Source organism: Monodelphis domestica, chromosome 2 (assembly GCF_027887165.1).
Source record: "Monodelphis domestica isolate mMonDom1 chromosome 2, mMonDom1.pri, whole genome shotgun sequence".
Taxonomy (NCBI): domain Eukaryota; kingdom Metazoa; phylum Chordata; class Mammalia; order Didelphimorphia; family Didelphidae; genus Monodelphis; species Monodelphis domestica.
The window spans coordinates 489,611,262-489,635,116 of NC_077228.1; the positions used below are offsets into that span (position 1 = coordinate 489,611,262).

The 23,855-nt window shown below is 36.8% G+C and overlaps 1 protein-coding gene across 4 annotated transcripts in view; it reads left to right on the forward strand.

Moving 5' to 3' along the window:
- The window catches only part of MAN1A2 (mannosidase alpha class 1A member 2), a 267,616-nt gene that overhangs the window by 168,417 nt on the left and 75,344 nt on the right, over window positions 1-23,855 (forward strand). For all 4 annotated transcript variants that reach the window (XR_008916779.1, XM_001362742.5, XM_007485274.3 and 1 more), the window contains one exon: window positions 9,898-9,992. Coding sequence is in view for 3 of the 4 variants with exons in the window: in XM_001362742.5 (XP_001362779.1) it covers window positions 9,898-9,992 (95 nt within the window). In the remaining variant the exon portion in view is untranslated. The remainder of the gene's footprint in view (window positions 1-9,897; window positions 9,993-23,855) is intronic.

The following is a 23,855-nucleotide window of genomic DNA, read 5'->3' on the forward strand; positions in this document are numbered from 1 at the left end:
TTTCTCTTCCATATGATAGGCCTATGAATTCTTGATTGACAGTCATCATATTACCACGTTTCCACTGAGTGTGTGTTTTTTTTTTTGCTACAGGCTAAATATTCCCTTTTTTTTTTTCCCCAATCTCATGGCATATAACTCGTATCTATCCATCCATGCTCCTACATCCCGACAACCCCCAGATTACTTTTGTGGGTTATCTTTCTATATTAGAATTAAAACCCCTTGAAAGGGGCTTTAAGGACCATCTTTGTTTTCATTTGTTTTTGTATCCCTAATGCTTAGCATAGTGCCCAACATATAATAGGAGCATAACAAATATTTCACGACTCACAGTAAGCTTAAAATAATTTAAAAAGATGCTTGGAGCAAAGAAATCAACACTTAATATAATCTAATTGAAATAGTTCTATTAAAGCTAGTTAGCACTGTGGCTAGAGCTTTAGACTTGGAGACAAGAAAGCTGTAATGCAGATTCTGCTTTAGTCATTTCTTGACTATGTGACCCTAATTGCCTCAGTTTCCCTATATAAAATGAAGGTTAAAAATAGTACTTCTTCCCTGTTGCTGTGAGGATAAAGTGAAATATTTGTAAAGCACTTTGCAAATCTTAAAGTATCATATAAATGCTAGCTATTATAAGAGGAAAGAAGGGATGAGATTATATAAGCACCCAGTAACACTGTTAAAGAACTTAATTTTTTGGAAAGATTTAATTGATACAACTTATGCCTTCCTCTGAATGCTGCTTAAACGATCATGATTGAGATCTGTCTTACTCCAGAAAGCCATTTGGTGACTCTATCCTAGTAAAGATATTTGTTCTGCCTTGTGTTATTCCTGACTTTAGTTGCTCCCTCATTCTCTTGTCTTTGTTATCTCTGACTTATTCCACAGCTATTTACCTCTTCTACATTCAAATCCTCTAAATAAAAGACACTATTGCACCTGTACTCTGGCAATGGCCCTTCTGAACTCAAACATCTGAATTATTGCATAGTAGAAGGGATAATAGAGACTACTTAGTCATATCTGTGCGTTAAGAAAAAATCCCTTCTAAAAGATACCCAAGAAGTAGTTACTCAGACTTTATTTGGAAGCCTGTAGGGCTGTGGAACTCTCTACCTCCCAAAACAACCCATTCTTCCATTGGATAGCTCTTATCCTTAGGGTTTCTTTCCTTATAATAAACCTTATAATAAAATACTTATTTGCAGATTCTACTCATTGTTACAAGCTCTTCTCTAGGGTCAAGCAGAATAAATCTTAATTATACCTCTACTTGTTAGCTCTTTAAATACTTAAATTCAATGTGCATGACCCACTTTCTATGCTAATTACCTAGTTCCTTTAACTGGTCCTCCTATGGCTGAAGAGCCCTAGGGTAATAGTTTTCTCCAGAACTGACCCTATTTCCAGCCTTCTTCCTGTACCCATCATTTAGGAGCAAGTTCTGTGGGAGAATGGATCTATAATACTATTTAATCCTCATTTTTTCATCATTTGTGGTTGAAAGACAAACAAATGACCTTCTCCTCTACCTCCCTCTCTGGTCCTGATTATGACCTAACCACTGTGAATCTTAAACTTCTCAGACTCTACCTTAGAACATTTGGTTAAGGCTATTCCCCATTTTAAACAATGAAGGTACTTGGTCAGGAATGTATTGGGAACTCTAACATTACTCCATCCATACTTAGGCATACTTTAGGGGAAAATAAAGTTGTAAACTCCTGATGGAACAATGAAAAAGTCCCCAACTTATAGTGAAGCAAAAACCCTAAGCTACCTCTGTTTTTAGATCTAATACAAAAGGGTGCTAAGTACCTATAAAGGTTAAATTAATCACTAAAAGGTCAAACAACTTACAAAATGCAAGCTTAACAAAAGAGGTGTGAAGTTTTTGTCTACTCAGAGAAGGTGATAACAAAAGAAGATGTGAATTAAGAATGGTCAGTCCTGTCAAAAGCACCTACTGTGATTGGTAGATGTGAAAATTTAGGGGAGGTGACATAGGAGAAAATTCTCTTTAAAAGGAGGTCAGGAGCTCAGAGCTGGGGCCTCTGAACTTAGTTGAGTTTGGAAGCTGAATTGGAGGGTCTCTCTGAACACTAGAGTTTTGCTTGGGACAAAATCTTGTGGTGAGTGGATAAAAGACTGACTTAGTTTTCTCTCTTAAAGAGAAAGGCCTAGGCTATTTGGCCTAGGCCCTAGCCTTTTCCTACTATTTCCTCTTACTCTGTCTCTCTCCCTTCCCTTAATTCCTTCATTCATATTAATTAAAATCTCCATAAAACCCAGCTGACTTGGGTATTTCATATTTGGGAATTTTATCATGGTGACCACTTAATTTTGATATAAAATCAAGACACTAAAATTATTTTTACAGTTTTGGCAATTCACAGTCTTGAACCCACATTTTTCATGGTCACACCACTCATTAGTCATTTAAGGAAATAATTCCTGTAGAGAAGAGATTAGCCATTCCTACAAATGTGGAAGAGATAGCAGGGGTCCTGTGAAGTGCACATTAAACCACCATCATGACTCCCACATCCCCTCAGACTCTGATACAGATAGCCTAGGTCCCTGACCCAAAGCCTTGGCTTTTCATCTAGCTTGTAGTCCCTTCAGCCATCATCTTTTGTGCAGATGCAAACTGACCCCCAACTTTAGGAAATGTGGCAGCCATTGCCACCTCCACAGCCACATTGAATGACCACAGGATAGGGAAGTTCTTGCAGCGAGCATCATTTGTACTGTTAAATGTTTTAACATCAGAAATGAATATGGTTTTAATAAATGAAAATAATATTTATCACTAAAAGAAGATTCATCACCTCTACTTTGCAGCTGCACCCTCAGTACTATGGATCCTTTCCATCTTATTTGTAGCTGAAATCTCCTATTGGTGTTCTCTCCCTCTTTGGAATGTGAACACTTCAGGGTCAGTGACTGTTTTCTATTTGTATCCTGACTGGTTGGCACAGTGCTTTTGCTCATAGTAAATGCTTTTCATTTATTCATGATCTCCAACTCCTTCACCATCTGTATTGCCTTTCTTAGCTGAAGCTCATCATTGTCCATCTTAAAAGATAGTATCCACAATATTACACAGTGTTGTGAATTAGCCAGTGTATATAGTATAGTGTTCAGAAATATTGCCGCTTAGTACTTCCTAAGTCCTCATTGCCTTTTTGGCTGCTATATTACACTGATCATTAGGAGTTTACAGTCTCTTTTTTCAGATCTTACAGTTCCTAATCTTGTGAAATTAATTTTGTGAATCCAAATATAATTTAACATTTATTCTAATTAATTGTAATCTTAACCATATGATAACTAACATAATGTTGATATTGAAAATAGGATCCTCCATTTTGGGGAGAAGTTTGGAGTCTTAAAGGAACTTTGCAATTTTCTGTAAATATTCCAGTTTTTTTTCTTCCTGTATGGTTCTGAGTCAATCCTGTTATCATTTTGCATTATCTATCCAAAATACATATAGTTCAGCCATTCAATTCTGTCTGCCTCTGTATGACCCCATGCATTTTGTTGGCAAAGATACTGAAGTTGTTTCCCATTTCCTTCTCCATTGTGTCCTCATTTTATAGATTGTAATGTAATGGACAAAAGATGAAGTAACTGAGGAAACAAATTCAGATCTTCTGAGCATATCAGTTTATTAAGCAGTACATGGCAATTGCCCAACAAATCAGGACCAAGCCCCCTACTTTGTTCGGTAGTGGACTCTGAATATGGGGGAGACAGACATTACAGTAAAAAAAAATTAAAAGAAACAATACAACATTAGGTAATCTGATTCTAATTGGATGAAATATTAGGGATTTTCCAAGTTAGGAGGGAGAAAGTGGAAAGGTACAGTTATCTGAATTCAGGCAAAGAGGTGTGTGTCCCCCTTCTCCCAAATGTAAACAAAAGAACAAGGAAACAAGAAGTGATCAGTATGGGGACTTTCAGAGAAGACATATTGGTTGCTTGAGTTACACAATTATGAGAAAACTCCTTACATCAGACTTAAGATCTGCCTGTGTTTCTAGGGAACATAAGCTAACTCCTTAGTTCAGGGTCTAAACAGCAGGTAGAGGTGGCCCAGTTTTCCAGTCACACAGGGGGTAGGTTCAAATGGTATATTACAGTTTTCTTCCAGTTCCTACAATTGAATAAAATTTTCTACAGGGAGTGTAGCTATTTGGCTCAGTGGATTGAAAGACAGGAGGTCCTGTGTTCAAATCCAACCTCAGATACTTCCAAGCTGTGTGACCTGGGCAAGTCACTTAATCCCCATTGCCTAGCCCTTACCTCTCTTCTACCTTGGAACCAATACACAGTAGTGACTCTTAAGAAGAAAAGCACGGTTTAAAATTTTTTTTCCACAGGACAAAATTTGGACTAGGCTCATAATTGAATAGAAAAGGAACTAAATTAGCTCTAGAATTAAATCACAAGATGGAGTCAGTGTGGTTCACTCAATTCTCACAAGATGAAGCACTTATTAAAATAGGAGTTAAGTGTCACATAGCTAGCAAGTATCTGAGGCCAGATTTGAACTCAGACCTGTTCTGAGAAAATTGTTTATAGCGGCTCTTTTCATGGTGGCAAAGAATTAGAATGGGAAGGGATATCCATTGACTGGAGAATAGCTGAGCATGTTGTGGTATATGTTTGTAATGGGATACTGTTGTGCTATAAGAAATGATAGGCAGAAGACTTTCAGAAAAACTTCGACTCTCACAAACTGATGAAGAATAAATTAGCAGAACTAGGAGAACACCATATACAGTAAGAATATCGCTAAGATGAACAATTGTGAATAACTTATTTTCATGATCTAAAACAATCCCAAAGAACTCATGAATGATGAAAAGTATCTTTAGAACTGAAGTCTGAATCCAGGGCAAAGTATACTATATTTCATTTTTTTCCTCCCCCCCCCCCCCCAAAAAGGATTAATATGGACAAGTGTTTCACATGATTACACAAGTAAAATCTGTATCAGATTGCTTTCCTTCTTAGACGTGGAGGGGAGGGATTGAAGAAGAGAATTCAGGACTGAACAATTTTTTGGGAAAAAAAATTTAAAATTTTTATGTAATTTACATTAAAATATTAAAAATTTATATGTGATTGGGGAAAATAAAACATCAAATCAGGGGAAAAAAGGAAAAAAGAGAATTGGAAGAGACTTTAGAGGTTCTACAGTTATAGGCAGGATTTGAATCCTGGCTATAATTCTTATGACTCCAAACCCAGCACTCTTTCCAAGCTATTTTGCTATGTACTATGGTGCATTTCAAATCTTTAACATATGCCATGAACAAGTTATTAAGTTTCCCTGAACTTTAGTTTCTATGGAAAAGGAATAAAATAGCACCTATATTACAGGGTTGTTTTGTCACTCATGTGAGACAGTCCGAGTAAAGACTCTGCTTTATCTCAGTGTGAGCCATATCATCATCCTTTTCACTACTGTTAGAAGCAGACACATGTTTGATGTAAGAAAGTTTCTTTTTACATTTTGATTTATATATTCCTATCCATGCAGTATTTTTTTGTTTTTCCAAAATAAGGCAAATTTCCCAACAATTAGATCTGTCACAGAGTGCATTGGGATGACAGTACATTGTTAGACAACTTTTCCCCATCATTAATTCTCTCATTCAGTTTCCTTTTTCATTGCCTCTTTTAGAGGATGAAAAGGTTCTATCAATGATAAAAAAGCTAACAGTAGCTATTTTTAGTCTTTTTTTTTTAACCCTTCTGCTTTAGAATTGATACTATGTATTTGTTCTGAGGCAGAAAAGTGATAAGGGCTAGGCAATAGAGGCTAAGTGACTTGCCCAGGGTCACACAGCTAGGATGTGTCCTAGGGTGGATTTGAATCCCGGACCTTCTATCTCTAGGCTGGTTTTTTAACCACTGGGTTACTAAGCTACCCTTACTATTTTAGCTTATTAAACTTTCCTAAAAAGTTTCACTGAAAGGAAAGAAAAGGTATTTGTTTAAAATGTCTAATTATTTCAGTGTTTCCCCAAACCAATTTAGCTACAGAACATTTTTTATAAAAGTAACATAATGACAAAATCTATAAATATTGATAGAGATTAGATATTGGTTTTCTAGAAGGAATGTAGGACCGAGAAGCTGTGTGGCTTTTGTCATACCTCATGATTTCTCTGAATTTTGGTTTCATCATGTCAGCTGTGAAGTGTAATGCTTGTACTTCTTGGATATATGTGTCCAGCCCTAACTGCAGCCTTTCATCTCAAATTGTCTAATGGACATCTTGAGCTGGATATCCTATAATCTTACACTCGTTGGGTCCAAAATTGAAATAAGTATCTTTCACACCAACCCTCCCTTCTCCCTAGTTTCCCCTGTTCCTGTGAAGGACACGTAACATCTTCCAGTCATTCAGGCTGGCCATTTGGCCATCATGCCCAATTCCTTACTCTTCCCCTACCTGTATTCAGCCAGGTACCAAGTCCTGTTGATTCTGCTTTCCTAAAATCACTTTGATCTGCCCTCTTTTCTACTCTTAACAGTGCCTCTACGTCATGCATTGCTTCACACTTGGCCTGCTGCAGTAGTTTGCTGGATGGCTTTCTTGTCTTTCTCTCTCCCCACTCTTGCAGTCCATCTGCCACTTGCATTTGACGGGCAGGTCTGACCATGTCACCGCCTTCTAAAACAACTTTCAGTTGCTTTCACTTGTCTCATTATCAAATATAAAATGCTTTTTGTCTTTTAACTCTTTCTATCATCTGACCTCTTATACTATTCTAATCTTCTATAAAACACACTGACCATTTAATTTCCTATAGGCTTGGCACTCTTTCCTCTTTACCTTTTAAATTTTTTAGATTTCTTTAAGTGCCACTTAAGGCCCCCCACCCCTCACTACCTTCCCATCTTTCCCAGGTCTGAGACTATTCCCAGTTTATCCTGTCTTTAGCTTGTTTGTACATAGTTGTTTGCCTGTTGTTGCTCCCATTAGACTAGAAGCTCCATGAAAGCCTTTTTCTGTGCTTAGCTTAGTGCCTTGCATATAATAGGCATTTAATATGTCACTGCCTGACTGATAAGGTACTATTTGTCACCCAGTTTTGAGGAAAACATAAAAAGTCAATTTGCAGAAAACATGATCATGAAGGAGAATAATATAAAACACATATATGTACTCTATGATTATAAGAGGTAGGGAAGGTATTGATCTGTTTTAGTGGAGAACATACATCATTGGGAACACTGAGAAATCACAGGTGCAGGCCCAGGGCTCAATCCAGTCCATATAAATATAAATGCATATAGACTTGTACTCACTTAGAACCAACAGTAGGAGGTAGTTAAACTGGATCTGAGGTGTAACTTTGAATCACAGTTGGGTTATTTATTTTTCGTGTCTATGCAGCACATTATTTTTGAACATCTTTTCTAAGTTCTTACTATTTTATAAACTGGACCCAAGTTTTAATCCTGGCTCTACAGCTTACTACTTATATGACTATGTTTAAATCACTTCCCCTCCCTGGTCCTCAGTTTCTTCATCTGCAAAATGATGGGATTGAACTAAATGGATTCTCAGATCTTTTCCAACTGTAGATCTATGATCCCAAGTAGGAATATTGTGAATATATTATTATAAGTAACTAGTAGTCTTATCTAAAATGTCTTCATTAGGTTTGTGATAACAATCACATTCCTCTATTCCTCATATTAGCATCTAGAGTCAAGCTGATTCCTCTAGATAAAACATCACTGAGTTTGGCTACCAAAATATATTTATGCAGAGCCTTGAAATAACAAAAAAGTTGTTTTTCTGTCCCCAAAATTGAAGTGAATGAGAAATATTTAATTAAGACTTCAATTCTAATTTTTTCTGTGCTTCTATTTGCTACATTAAATCTTTTCTAACAAATAAAAATTTGCAAACTTAAAAATAATGTTCTCTTTAAAGCTCAATTTAAGTATATAGCATACTATTCTGATAATCTTTACAAGAAAGCTATAAACAAAGGACTGTAGAATCTCAGAAGTGAAAAGGAGTTTAGCCTTATAGTCTCTCACTTTCCATAACAGAACATTGATGTGAGTCATCTTTTTCTTGTCCATTTTTATATTTGTCTCCTAAACAGCATCTTACTTTTTTATAACAGTGGTCTTATTTCATCTTCATTCCAGCTTCTAAAACCTCACTGATGTACTTACCCTTTTCCAAAGAATCTATTTAGTTCCTCATTTTTTTTCTAACAGTAACTGGCTATAATGACAATTTATAATCAACACATTATAAAAGAGAGAACCCGAATTATAGTGGGAATGGGATGAAGTTAATGTTTCCCAAACATTTTTATTTCTAATTTTTTAAATAGAATGTTAGGATTGGTAGAAAGCTAATAGACAAAGAATGTTAGGATTGGTAGAAGGCTAAGTGACATTTCTAACAAGCTGATTTGAGAAGAAAATCCTTTGCAAATTAGCAGTGTCTTTGAGTGCCTCATTTCATTTCTGGGAAAAAGATGCTATTTCATTGATAATTGCTTTGAAGTGAGTATGACTAGGAGATTAGGAGAGAGCAATAGGAAGAATCTGATGGACCCATTCTCATTTTCTGGCCAGATTTCTTCCTTTTTGTCAGGCAGTCCTGGGAAGGTAAGTAGGTGAGCAAGATGAAGTGAAGGAAGAAGGGAGAAAGTGAGGGTATGCAATTCCCACAGTGGAGAGAATTGCTATTCTCTTTTCCACAGATCAATCACATTGAAGGTGACTTAGGAAAGAAGCTACTAAACCAAAAAGCCATTTTCCTCCTCTTATTCTGTCCTTCCTTCTCCCCTCTCCTTTCAGTTCCTTTCTTGTCATCCTTTTCCTTCATTCAGTAGCTTCTAGACTCCCCAACACTACTGCTTTCTCCATAGTTAGCCCTCTGTTCCTCTTCAATCAATCATTACCTTCTGTTGCTCAGAATCCCTTGTTCCAGAGGCTTTTATGTGGCCTTCTTGTTCTTTCCTCCCTCCTTATTTCCCCCTTGTCAAGACTTCCCCAGGCCAGTCTTCTTCCCCCTAGTTCTCTTTTCATCTCACATCTGCCTTCTTTCTTCCCCTTCAACCATAATTTTTTATTTGGCACTTTAGAGGGGAAAATAGAAGTAACATTGAAATTTTCTCATGGATATCCTGTTATCATAAGCATCACAATATTTTTCAGGGACATGAAGCATTAATATAAAGGAATTTTGAATTGAAGTTGGATTAGAGACAATATTTCTTTTAGTCTGTATACACTAGCCAAAACACAAGATGTAGGTCACCTGGTTTTTATTTGTTTGACTACAAGAAAATGATAATGAGATTTTTCATACTTAGTTTAATATTCTTACCAGGCATCCTTAGAACAGGAATTTCCCTCCCGTCTTTTTTGCATGAAAAGGATTGAAGTTTGGTGGTTAAGAAATGGGTAGAATAAATGACTCCATGAATCTAGATTTATTAGTGTAAGTCTTCAGGATTCCTTTTCTTTTTACTATTTTAATGGCAGACTTGAACTAGCTTTCTAAGAAAAAAAAAAAACTAGTATAAAGTTGTTTACAAAGAGCATTTTCCTTTTAAGTTTTTGCATACCAAAGTATGCACATGTCACTAATATCAGGACATCTCTTTTTCTTCCTCTATACTTAACTCTTTTAGGTGGCTTTCTTCATCTTCATCAGTACTTTTCCCAATCATTAGCATAATAATCCCAGCCCTCTACCTTTCTAGCAGTAGAAAAGTCTCATCTTTATTACTGTACTCCAAAGTTCAGTGCCATATACACTCGAGTATTCAATTAATAGCTATAAATTGATGGTATAATTTATGATTATTCATATTTTTGTCTCAGGTATTCAAGAACAAAGCAGTGCAGTTGGCAGGGAAACTCCTTCCTGCCTTTAACACACCTACTGGGATTCCCTGGGCAATGGTGAATCTGAAAAGGTAAAATATGTTTTCTTCGGTTATTCTTTGCCTGAAGAATTAAATATACCAGTATCTTCCTTTTCTAAGTATAGGAAATTCTACAAGTCTGCATTTTAATTTTCTTTTTTAAATTTAGGCTTCTGTTTTTTTCCCCTTCATCATATGAACAGATGTTTGAGATGTTTTTTTTTTCTGTCTCATATTGTACCTTTAGAATTTTCTTCATCTCTACCTTGCTCCTTTCTTCCAGTTATCTTTGTCCCCTTATTCTGTGTCAGTTCAAAATTTTAACTGAATCCCAAGGTTCTCTCCTGTTTTGTCTAATTTACAAAACTCATTCATCTGGCTCATTCTGCATGATCACAAAATATGTCTGCTTCCCTCATTATTCCCTTATGCATTTTCAATTTTATTTGTTCTTTTAGTTCACGCTTTCCCTTCTGTCCCATGCTACCTGCCTTCCTCTACCAAATCTGAATGAAAACTTTTCTGAGAGCAGTGCTTCCTTTAACTACATAATGCGTCAATGAAAAGGGAAGTTTTAGACTGTGGTGTTGTACTGAAGTGCTTTCTTATACTACTTGTACAAACGAAGTTGAAGGTTAACTCTTAAAAAACTTAATTATTTCACAACTTATTTTATTCCTAGAATATATCCTTGCTCTGAACATAACCATAGGTCACAGATTTAGCCAAGGGACTTTAGTGATCATCCAAACTAACCCCCTCATTTTACAGATGAGGAAACTAAGGTTCATAATGACTTCATTAAGAGAATTCATACAAAGTTAAATGGGTTTAATATGATTTAAAAGTGATTGTCAGCCATCTTTTAAATTGCATATAAATATTTATTCTGTTCAATATATATAACCAAACCATTTAAATATTTCCTGTTGAAAAGAAAAATAAAACATACTGTTCATTTTGAGGTTTCAACTTAAGAAATTTATGTCAGTAGTACAACTTACCCCAAAAAACCCATCCAAGAAAATTTACTTCCCAGTTACTTAATGTATAGTTTTACCATTTTAAAGTCAAAGTTTTTCTTTATAGAAGTCTCAACCAGAGTGTACATTTGGACACTGGAACACCAGACTTTTTAAACTGGGTACTAAATTCAGTTTCCTATCCTTTGATTATGCTTACTGTACTCTTCTGAATATAAAGAAAAAGGGCTATATAGCAGCTGCTTCTAAAGACATAGGAGCACACCAGAATGCAGACACACTTGTTTTCTTTTACCTTGGTCTTATCATAAAGTTTTTGTTGTTTTATTCAGCAGCATCATTAAAGAGAAAATTTCAAATTATCTTTAATATAGAAAGAGACTCTGAAGGACAGATTTCTTTGTGTGCAAAGCCATCAAGTCTGCTTATAGGGCCTATGCAAAGGGCCTCAGAACATAGTGTTATTAGAATCCATTTTTGACGCTTAATTTTGATCATCTGCAAATCACTTGAGTTTTCTAATCTGTAAAATGAGAATAAGAAGAACTCTAGCATCTACCTCGCAGGGTTAATAGGGAGGATTAATGAGATATATTCAAAGCCATTCTGAATCTTTTAAACAGTTTATAAATCTATTTTTCATCTTAGTACTTGTATTGCTACTATGACTATAATGGAAATACAGAAAAAGGTTAGTGTTTTTGAAGTGTCAGGTTTAAACTCTAATTTTTATTCAGTTTTGATATGTGTCTTTTTAAAGCTTTTCTCAGCCTCCCTTGTTTTATCTCACTTTTAAAAAATTATTCCTTAATGAGAGAAGTGATATCAGAAAATTGTAGCAAATTTTTGTGTTCCAGATCCACAATGCAGTCCTATTCCTTGCCCAGGACCAGCCTCAATTCCAATGGCAATGTAGTCCTGTCTTTCTTACCATTCTGATTGCCAATATCTAAAATCTTTTATTTTCTCAAAACTTAAATTTCTTTAGAGAAATAATTCTCCATTATAGATTCATTTTTTCTACCCTAATAATAGTAGTTTTATATTATGCATTGTGAGTTATAATTCTTTGGGGGAATATATATATATATATTTCTCTTTTGAACCTTAGAATTTCTTGTTACCATTCCATGATCCCTGAGGAGTCATTATAGTTTTTCTTTCATCAATCATAATTAGTTCATTTTCCTGCTATTATATTTGTTTAGCATATTTTGGTTTCTCTTTGAGGTTTTACTTATTTGTTCTTTTTTAAAAAATCAATCAGCCAAGAAGCATTTATTAAATGCTTTCTTTATGGATAGCACTGTGCTTATTTGAATATAAAAAAGGCAAAAACTCAAGAATAATACCTGCCTTCAAGGAACTTACATGAGTAATTGAGCACGTGGGGTGGAAAGGACACTTCTCTAGAGTGACATTTTGGTTGAGATGTTCTACCTTCTGTGTAAGGTATTTCCTAATTTCCCATTTGCTAATGCTCCCTCTGACAAAATTACTTTCTATTTTCTTCACATAGATTTGTGTTTATTTATCTGTGTACATATTGTTTTTCCCTAATAGAATTTAAAGTCCTTGTAGGCAAGGACTTATTCTTTTAATCTTTATATCCCAGGTGCTTGGCACCAGTGCCTAGCACATAGTAAACATTTATTAAATGTGTGTTGAATGAATGAATCAATCACTAGATTAATCCACAAATGGAAGAGAGCCAAGCCTAGGCCCTGAAGTTACAATAGTAGTGTTCAGAAGCTCTACTTATTGCAATCTACACACATTCAAGTTCCATCTCACAAAGGAATCTTCCTTTCATATTCACCCAAGCTGCTCTGTTCTTCCTCTGAACTACCCTAGTATTTCTTGTCTGCCTTTCTTTGTGCACTTTCACAACTTTCTTTTTTTTTATGATTATTTGTGTGTTTATCTTGTCTCTTACTGGATTTTAATCATGCTGAGGTTAGAGACCCCATTATGGTTATCTTTACAACTTACTAAATGTAAAAATTTCTTGTCTATTGTGACTGTTAAATGGTAGCGAATTATTTACTAAGTAATTCTAATCTTTAATCTTATGAAGACCATCATTCTCATCCAGACAAGCTACTAAAAGTATTTATATGCTCTCAGTTCAGCTGTCCTGAGGGAATTCTCAAAGCCTTTAGTCCTTGTTGGAGAACCTATATGGTACATGTGCTGGAGCGGGCTGGAGGGAACTGCTCCCTTTCCCCTCTCCACCTTGTCTGAGGACATTTTCCCCATGACCCACCCCTCTGCCCAGCAGCCCAATGGGAGCACTTCCTCCTTCCCCTGTCTGGGGTAAGGCTGGGGGCTCACATGCAGTATGAGGGTTGCAGTTTGGGCACTCAATCACAAAGATCTCTAAAAGGTTTGCCAATCCTGCCTTAGGTGATTACCTGAAGTCTTTCCACCTTACTGGCACCTATCAGACATTATACTATATTAGCATAACTTTTGAGAACTCATTTACCTCCTTATCATAATATATCTAAGAAGAAATGTAGGAATCAGCCATTATTAAAGAATAAATTAAAAATTAAAAGTAACTTTTATTGTGCTATACACATGAGAAGCTTTGGGGCTTAGTGAATAGAGACCTCATCTCAGAATTATAGGAACTGGGCTCAAGTCCAATTGACTTATCCTGGATGTATGACCCTGAAAAGTCACTCTACCTTGTAGGAGTCTCAGCACCTTTCCCAGGCTATACAGGGCAGAGGAAATGCTAGCTTGCATTGGTAGAAGTTTCTCTATCCAAAAGTTCCTTATATCAATGAAATCATTCCTTAAATGATTATTAAATCAAAAAGTAGCACATGGCAGGGATAAAGATGTAAGGAGAAAAGTTAAGAAGTTACTAAGTTTAAGAGGTCTGAACATCAAACATAGAAGACTTTATATTTGATCTGAAAGCGTATAGAGCGTCACTGGGGATTATTGAATTGGGGGAAGCATTAGGGATGGCATGACTTTTCTTTGAGAAGATCACTTTGACCGCTAAGTGGAAGATAGACTAGAGTAGGGAGAGACCTGAGGCAGGCAGACCTGCACCAGCAGGCTGTTGTTGTAATCCAAGCAGGAGGTGATGAGACCTTGAACCAGAGCGGTGGCATGGTCACAGGAGGGATGGGAGCATATTTGAAAGAAGTTATGAAGATAAGATCAACAGGCTTTGGTAACAGATTGGATATGAGTGGGATGAAAGATAGTGAGGAGTCAAGGATGGAAATTCTACAAGTCTGCTTTTTCATTTTCTTTTTTAAACGTAGGCTTCTGTTTTTCCTTATCATATGATATACATTATATCATATTCTGGGAAAGTATTGCCTTCAACAATAATAGGAAAGTTAGAATGGGGGAGAATTTAGTAAATTTAGTTTGTACTTATTGAATTTAAATGTAAGCTGGAGATGCAAGACTGGAAATCAAAAGAGAAGTTAGGGCAGAATAAGTAGATTTGAGAATCATCAGCAGAGATGATACTGAAATTTATGGGAGTTGATGTGATCACCAAATGAAATAATATAGAAGAGAAGAGGGCCTAAGAGAAAGCCCAGTGGGACACTGATGGTTAACAGGCATTATTTGGATGAGTATGTGACAAAGGAGAATTAAAGAGCAGTTAATCAGGAGGATAGTAATAAGAAAACCTAGAGAGAAGAGAGCACTGGGAAAAAGAGAATGATTGGCAGTATTAAAGGCTGCAGAAAAATCAAGAAGGATGAGGACTGAGAAAAGGCCATTAAGAGATTAAGAGATCATTAGTTTCTTTGGAAGCTATTTATTTAATAGTACAAGTCAGCATTGATGAGGGGCTAGACTAAAGTGGTGGCCAAACAATAGAATTAAAGGAGCTGTTATTTTGCAAACCAGGCCATGTCTATAGAATTAATATTATGTAAATAATTTGTGTGGGGTATAAGGGAGGAGGGAGGTATGGAGAATAAGTCTAAGGTTGTGAACATAAATGACTAGAAGAGTGGTTCTCTTTACTTAATGCAGAGGAAATTTGAAGGATGAGAGATAATGAGTTCTTTCTTAAATATGTTGACATATAAATGCATATTGGACATAAAAGAGGCAGTGGCAGAATAATTGCTCATCAGCATTAGCAGTGTGAATTTTCTTAATGGGAGTTCTCTGCCACAAAGAAGTCATTCTTCTCCAACACCCCACCCCAACCAAAATGGCCATCTAGTTTGGAAATATCCCATAGCCAGTGTTGATGTGTAACTGGAACTCAAGTGAAAGATGAAGGCTCAATATTAATGTCTAGGAGTCATATGTATAAAGATGGTCTTTGGATCCACCGGCACTGATGAGATCACTGAGAAAGGACATGGAGAAAGAAAAGTCCCTAATTGCCTTGGAGGTGGTTGGAGGTAGAATTCAGTCTTCCCCTGCCCCAGCCTGTCATCTACAGGGGTCAGCTACTTCAGTTGACCATTATGGTAGAAAGACAGGTAACTCAGGCTCTCTGATCCCAGACTGCCAGTGGGCAGCAGGAAGATAGACTAGCAACAGCTGCTTCCACTAAGGGCCTTCCCTATCCAGTACTTACTGGCTTGTTAGTTGCACCTTCTGCTGTGCCTATCTTAGAGCACCACTCCCATATAACCTCTTGAACTCATGCTCGTTTGGCATGGGGACCTTCTGTTCTGCTGTTGCTCTCCAACATTCTCTGGGCTTTGTCAGCTTCTCTGCCTGCCTAAGAGCCCTTCAATATCCCTAATTGTGATGTAAACTCCTAGAGAGCAGGCAGTGTCTGGATTTTCTATTTGTATTTCCTGTACTTGTCATAGTTTCTGGCATACATAGTAAGCACTTTATATTACTTTTATTGCTGCACCAAAGGAGATGAAAAAATTTATCAAAGAAGTAGAAAGAAAGCCAGGGCAAAGCAGCTTTAGGAAAAGTAAGGGAGGAGGAGGTATTTAGAAAGAAGGGATGGCAAGCAATCTCAAATTCTGTAGAATAGTCAAGAAGGATGGGGACTGAGGAAAAAAATATTTAATTCAGCACTTAGGACATGAGTGATAAAACTGAAGAGTACAGTGTCATTTGAATGAGGAAGTTAAGAGGAACTAGAGGCCATGAGAATACATGTATTTTACTAACATTTTGGCTGTGAAAGGGAGGAAAGAGAGAGAGAAAACAATAGCTTCCCTTCTGTAAGGAGGAGCACCCGTTCATCAAGAGTATAAGAAAGGGAGAAGAGAACAGAGGTTTATGTAGAAGGATTTTAAAGATATAAAATAGAGGAGCAGAGGAACAGAAGAGGTATTCTGTATTTTCTCAATAAATTAAGAGGTAAGGTCTCCTACTGTGGGGAGTGCAAAGGGCTGCCAAAGTAGGCTTTAAAAGTTAAAGTATCCAATAGCCAGTATCTGTGAAGGATGAACAGCAAAACTAGGCTGGCTCTTAGGACCTTGTTCTCTATATTTTATTTAAATTAAAAAATCTTTTAATATTTTCCCCAATTACATATAAAAACAATTTTTAACATTAGTTTTTTAAAATTTTAAGTTCCAGATTCTCTTCTTCCCTAAGCAATTTGATAGAGGTTATACCTGTGATTTCATGAAAACATGTTTCCATATTGGTCATATCATGGAAGAAGACACATAAAACAAAACAAAATCCATGAAGAAAATAAAGTTAAAAACAGTATGCTTCAATCTGCCTTCAGCCTCCAATCAATTTTCTGGAGGTAGATAACATTTTAGATCATTATATTGTGTAGAATAGCTAAGTCATTCACAGTTGATCACAAATACAGTATTGCTCTTACTCTGTATAGTGTTCTGGTTTTGAGTACTTCACTTTGCATCAGTTCATGTAAATCCAGGTTTTGCTGAAATCATCCTGCTCATCATCTCTTATAGTAAAAAAGTATTCCATTACAATTGAATACCACTTTGTTCAACACTTTGTTCAACCATTCCCCAATTGATGGACATCCCTTCAATTTCCAATTCTTTGTCACCACAAAAAGGGCTATTATAAATATTTTTTGTATAAATTGATCCTTCCCCTTCCCTTAAAAAAAAATCTCTTTGGGAAAAAGACTTAGTATTGGGTTATTGGATTATTGAATATGCCTGCTTTTATAGCTCTTTGGGCACAGTTCCAAATTGCTCTCCAGAATCCTTGTCTGATCGTTTTCAGGGTCTGTAGCCCAGCACATATTTGCCACTTTTCATAACCAGCTGGAGTCTCGAGTTTATGATAGACTCCAGTGACTTTTTCATCTTCTTTGTGGCCACCATCTTCCTGCATGTAGTGTGGGAGGACCCTCAGTCAGAGACCTGCTGCCAAGGTGGCCCTTTTTGTTATTTTATATTTTTTTAAATTAAAAATTTTTTTTAATTTTTTTATTTTTTTAAACCCTTATCTTCTGTCTTGGAACCAATACTATGTATTGGTTCTGAGGCAGAAGAGTGGTAAGGGCTAGGCAATGGGGGTTAAGTGACTTGCCCAGGGTCACCCAGCTGGGAAGTGTCTGAGGCCAGATTTGAACCCAGGACCTCCCATCTCTAGGCCTGGCTTTTGTTAAATGATCAATTGGGGAGACAAGTCTACCAGTGATCATCAAGGGGGTAATTTTAATTGAAAATCTGCTACCCTAAAAAAACCCCTATGTTTCCTGGGAGCCCACTGACTTCTTGTCATTACATACTTCCTGTAGATAGGGGATAAATTCAGTGCTCTGGCTCTCTTTGACTTCCTGGCAAGGATGGTGGTGTTAAGTGCGGGGGTTTTGAACAGGCTCATTAGCTATGGGCATGTGGTTTTTATTTTGTATCCTTTTTATTCCTTTTTAATAAATCCCTTAAAACATAATATTTTTATTATTTTAGATTAATTTTAATTTTTACATTCTCAGTTCACTGAGATACCCTGCTATCAGTTCCTTGTTCAACCCAACTATGGCTCCCTAGTTCCCCCACTGGAGAGTGAGAAGGTGCCCTAAAAATGGTCAGGGATGCCAGCCATTGGTGGTCCTGTCTCAGCCAAGAAGAGGTACCCTTGACACTGAAGCCCTTTGGGGGCTGACATGTCAACAGATGATTCAGAGGCTGAGGCCTTGGACAAGGAAGAAGCTGGGGGTGATGGTGGTCAGTGCTGTCAGCCTATGTCCCGTCACCTAGTTGTGGCCACTCCTGGGGACCAACGTGTCCCTCGAGCAGTGCCCCTATAAATACAGTTGGCTTTTCCCTTTGACCTCCTTTGACCATTTATCAATTGGAGAATTACTTGTATTCTTATACATTTGACTCCTCTATGTATTTGAGGAATGAGGCATTTGTTATAAAAATTTTTTTGCTGTTTTTTCATTTTTCTTCTAATCTTTCTTTCATTGACTTTGTGCAAAAAGTTAAATTTAATATCATAATTATTCATTTTACATTTTATACTGTACTCTATCTTTTATTTGATTATACATTTCCCCCTTATCTATAGATTTAACAGGTAAATTATTCTATGGTTCCCTGATTTGCTTATATTACCCTTTAATCCAAATCATGTAGCCACTTTGACCTTATCTTGTTATATATGATGTTAGATGTTTTTCTATACCTATAGTTTCTGTCTTATGATTTTTTAGTTTTCCCAGCAGATTTTGTCAAATATCTAAGGGTTTAGCAAATACTAAATTACTGTGGTAATTTACTATTATTGTCTGTTGTTTACCTAATCTGATCTACCATTCTGTTTCTTAGACGCCATTACAATATTGTTTTGATGATTATTGCTTTGTAACACAGTTTGAGATCTGGTATGGCTTGGCCACCTTCCTTCAAATTTCTTTTCATTAATTACCTTGCTATTCTTGACCTTTTCTTCTTTCAAGAAAATTTTATGTTTGTAAAGCTCTATAAAATAATATTTAAATAGTTTAATTGGTGTGGTATTGAATAAATACATTAATTTAGGGTAGAATTGCCTTTTTGGGAGGGAACATTGTGGGAAGATGGCCAAGTAGGGTGGGAAGCTTTCTTGTCCTCCTAACACCCTTCACAGACAACCAAAAACAATCCAATAGATCAGAGTAAAGCTGAATAGCTAAGGACTACCAAGGAAAAAAGTTTCTAACTTCCTTGACCTTAGCCTTACCATTCAGACCCTAGGGGCATGAACAAAGAATAGAATCTGGAAAAAACAGACCCAGATGGCAGGATTAGCAATCTTCTCTTGCTGGAGAGCCTGAATCCCAGAAGACTGGAATCTGAACCTGCAGCCAAAAGGGCCCTGTGAGCAGCTGTGCTTGCTGCTGCCTTCACCCTGGAGACCATGGCAGGCCCTAAGGGCAGTAACTCAATCCTCATTTTTAATCAAGTAGGGACTTCCCTGGGTTGTCCTCACTTCCAGGAGAGTAGAGTCCTTGATTGTTGGCCACCAGGGGAAGTAGACTGGCTGCTGACAGTTGCAATAGCAGGACTCTCTGAGGGCTTTGATTGGAATGGGGTTTGATTGGAAGGACCTGGAGGACATGGGACTCCAGACTATAAAAACTGCAATAAATAAATAGGACCCAGTGTTGTCAGGCTTGAGGTGATCCCCTGGGGCTTGGGATGGGTACCCTTTGAAAGAATGCAAGACCTCGAAACTTAGCTTAAAAATAAAAAAGAAATTTATTAGTTTAGAATGTAATGTTGAATCAATCTGGCCAGGAGGACAGCATAGGTAGAAAACTGCCTCCTAAAGTGGGGACAGCATAGATGGAAAGCTGTCTCCTGGGAGGACAGCTGCTTGCTGCTGGCTTCACCCTGGAGACCATGGCAGGCCCTAAGGGCAGCAACTCAAGCCTCATTGTTAACTAAGTAGAGTTTTTCCTAGGTAGAGTGATGAAGAGGGATGAAGGAGAGCACACTAGTGAAGTATGTTTGCTGAGGGACTGATGACATAAATTCTGGGAACTTTATACTCTTTACAACAGTGAAGATGTGACTCTAGAGTGGTATACACTGAGGCACGGGGCGGAGGCGGGGTTTAGGTTTGTCTGAACTTGATAGTATTAAGGAGATGTGTTTCTGTCCATCTCATATGAAGGATAATCCAAGGAGTATAATTCTCTCAGGGTCTTATAGCAGTTATCAGATGTTTAGGAGTCACAAGGTTAGAAGGGAGCAAAGGAATTTCTTTTCTTACAGTTTGTCTGAAACAAATGTATAATTTGGGGGTATAATGCCCATGCCACGAGATTAAAACAAATATGCACAAGAAAATTCCTGAAACCTGGGATAACATATATCAAAAGAATAGAAACCTTGGGAAAAAAACGCCAATAATTAAGTCTATTGGCCTGAGTGTTCAAATAAAGAAATATTTTAGAAAATGAGCAAGCAAAAGAGAAAGAAACTAACTATTAATAACTATTTTGGGATTAGAGAAAATCTTAGCTCAAATTTAAAGAACAGTGAAATAAAAATACCTACTTCAGAAAGAGTAAAGAAATGCAGTACATAGCCACAGTCTCAAAAAGAGCTTTTGGAAGAGCTTATAAAAGATCTCAGAGAGGTGGAAGAAAAATTAGAAAACAAATGAGAGCAGTACAATAAAATTAAGAAAAATAAAAGATCACCCAAATGGAAAGAAACCCAGAAACTTAGTGAAGAAAATAATGTATTAAGAAGTTGAATTAGACAAGGAGAAACTAATGATTTCCTAGGACAATAAGAAATGATGAAGCAAAATCAAGATAACAGAAGAGAATATAAAACATTTATCACAAAAACAACTGACCCGGAAAATAGATCAAGAAGAGACAATGTAAGAATAGTTGGACTCTCAGAAAGTTACAATAAAAAAAAAAGAATTTTGATACCATACTTCAAAAAATAATCAAAGAAATACTGCCCAGAAATTTTAGAAACAAAGGGTAAAATAGACATTGACTAATATAAGAATTAAAAAAAATTATTGTGGTTGGCAGTTATAAAATATTAGCCCTTAAGTAAAAAATGATTGTTAGCAGATTTTATTTACAACAAGGTAGAGATATTAAAATGGTACATGTAAGAAGGAGGTGGAGAATTGTCTAGCTTACCACCCTAAGTGCTGCTTTGGTGAAGTCCAGCTCAGCACCTGGCAAGGGCCCCCTCAGTTCCCAATCTCCATGTGGAAGTTCTCAATAATCTCTTCAATATTCATCTCACCAGTGTAAGTCTTTTCCTTCAGTTCCAGTTATCCACCCAGAAAGCATAGAATCCTCCTTACACAGGAAAGCCTCCACCTCAGAAGAGCCAAGGAATGAAATCTTCTTTTTGGTCTTGCCTTTTATCGTCTTTTTTCCACATCACTTCCTGTCTCTTTCCCACTTCAGGAGAACCAATCACAGCCTCCAAAATTGCCTAGCAGTGCCCAAGGGGAAGTGTCTGTATGATCCACCTCCTGTCCTCTTAAGGTGTGAATTCTTATCAAAAGGATTTACAAGTTCCTTACTGATTGAGTTAAAAGGATGGGGCACTCCAAAGTACTTGATTAAGTTAAGATAAAGAAATTCCTTTTCACAACTCCTTTTAGCAGTCTTTTATTCAAGGAGCAAGCATGTCTTTCTGATAGAATGAGAGTTTAGCAGAAGAACTTGTACTAGAAGAAAACTCAGCTTTTCCTCTTAGATGAATTCACATATGAATTAACCATTGTAATGATGGGAAATATCTGTGGAATTTTTCTTTGAAATTTCCCTCTATATCATTTAGTTATGATGTTTTTATGGTACAAAAATTAAAGATTTTAATCAATATGAAAATAACACTGCTCAATTGTTCTGAAATATAAACACAGCTCTTATCCCTTGCTGATATTCTTTAAAATTATCATGGGTTTTAATTTTATCGTTAGATAATTTTGTTTAAAATATAAAGCTAGAACTGAAAATACATGGATAGTGAAAATTATTTTATATTCTTTATTCAATGATGAATAAAAAATAACAATGCTTTTGGATTTTATCATTGAGAAGGAAAAAGCGAGGCTTTATAGTAGCTAGAGGCCCAACCATAGATTCAGAAAGACCTAGGTTCTGTTAAGTTGGGAAAAACACATTTAAGCATTTACATTTAGGTTTTATTTTAAATATGAGAATTCTAAAGTAATATTATGGTTGCCTATTTTAAAATATTACAGCTTATGATAATATGACTTTTAGAGGTGGAAAGAGTGAAAGTGAAAAAAATGTAGATAAAGAGACCCTAAATTTTTAAGAATCCAAAAGCTAATCTCACCAGAATCCAACGTCCTGATTAGGAAGCTGAAATCTGAAGAACCAGGAGACGATGAAGAATCCCTCAATAATCTTCAGTGCACATGAGACTAAGGCTACCAAGAATCTCACCAGAACTCAAGCTGAAGATTCACTGAAGTGCCAACAAGCAGAGAAAGGGTCTCATCAGAGAGTCAAGGAAGGAATCACTCTACTAACGACTGCAAGCTGAAGCAGGATCCAGGGAATGTCTCCTCCTCCAGTTCTGCTCACCAATGCAGAGTGTGACTGAATCCTTGAGCTGGCCTTTTAAAGCAGTTTTCTTGATTTTTCTTCATCACTCCCCCACTCTATGGGAACCAATCACAGTTTTTCAATTTGCCTAGCACTGCCCAAGGTGGGCAGTGACCTTTGGAGGTGTGAGCTTGCTCTAGTAAGTAACTTGCTGAACTCTTACTTAGTTTCAAGTAGGGGTACTTTAAGTTCTTGATTTCTTTAGCTACACAGAGAACTAGTAAAATAGCCAAAAAAGCTGTCAGAAGGAGATAGTGTTCTATATTTCAGCCTCTACACAGAGTCAAGCACTTAAAACCACACAGCCTAAGGCTCTGGCACTGACAACAGGATCACTGAGAGGACCACAGTGCTAGATGATACTCTGAAGAACAATAGAACTTGGGGAACTTATATACCTTTTGGGGAGCTAAGGCCTGGGAAGTATGATTGATTGACATTACCATGGTTATAAGAAAAATGAGAGGCCCAAACTATGACAAGATACTAACAGGCTTGGGAAAGAAATGAGAATAGTCAAAGGCTGGCATATCAGGGAGTGGCTTATTTACAATAGATACTAAAAGGATGGTCCCTGCACAGGTCTTGGTTGTCTTCTTGTGAAGCTTCTAAGACTAAAAAGGGGACTTAATATTTGATTAGGTGTGCTAGCCCCATCTAAGCTGGGATTATCAAGTACTTTAAAGTCTATTATTCAGTCTGAAATGACTAAGTCTGGGACTTCCCTAAGGGTGAATTCTCATGGGACAGGGGCAAACTTGACAGTTCAAATGCTGACTCTTTTTTTTTTTTTAAATAAACCCTTACTTTCCATCAAGACAGAAGAGTGGTAAGGGCTAGGCAATGGGGGTCAAGTGATTTGCCCAGGGTCACACAGCTGGGAAGTGTCTGAGGCCAGATTCGAACCCAGGACCTCCCTTCTCTATGTCTGGCTTTCAATCCACTGAGCTACCCAGCTGCCCCCTCAAATCCTGACTCTTAAAACCTAGTGTGATCATGTGCAAACCACTTAACCAATTGCCAGCCTCCTCCCAAACACTTCTCTAAAAATTTTGTGAGATTGAGATACATAGGAGCTGCAAATCTGTAGTTTGGAATGGAATTTTCACACCAGGTGTTCCTTACCCTAATGAAATCACAAGTCTTCTTTCTTTCTCCATCATCCACAAAAAGAAGTAGATGACTCAAAATAAAGAAAAAACTTACACTGTGTCTAGCCTTCATGCTTCAGCAAGAACTGACACCAGTATACTATTTTGTCTTTGGAGGAATAATTTACAAAGGAATTTTAGAGATGTCATGAGTTGATAAATCCACAAATATTGGATTGTTTACTTCCTCTTCACCAATAAACTTATTGATCAATTGAGCACATTAATGGGAAATATAGAAATTTCCACCTAGATTTCT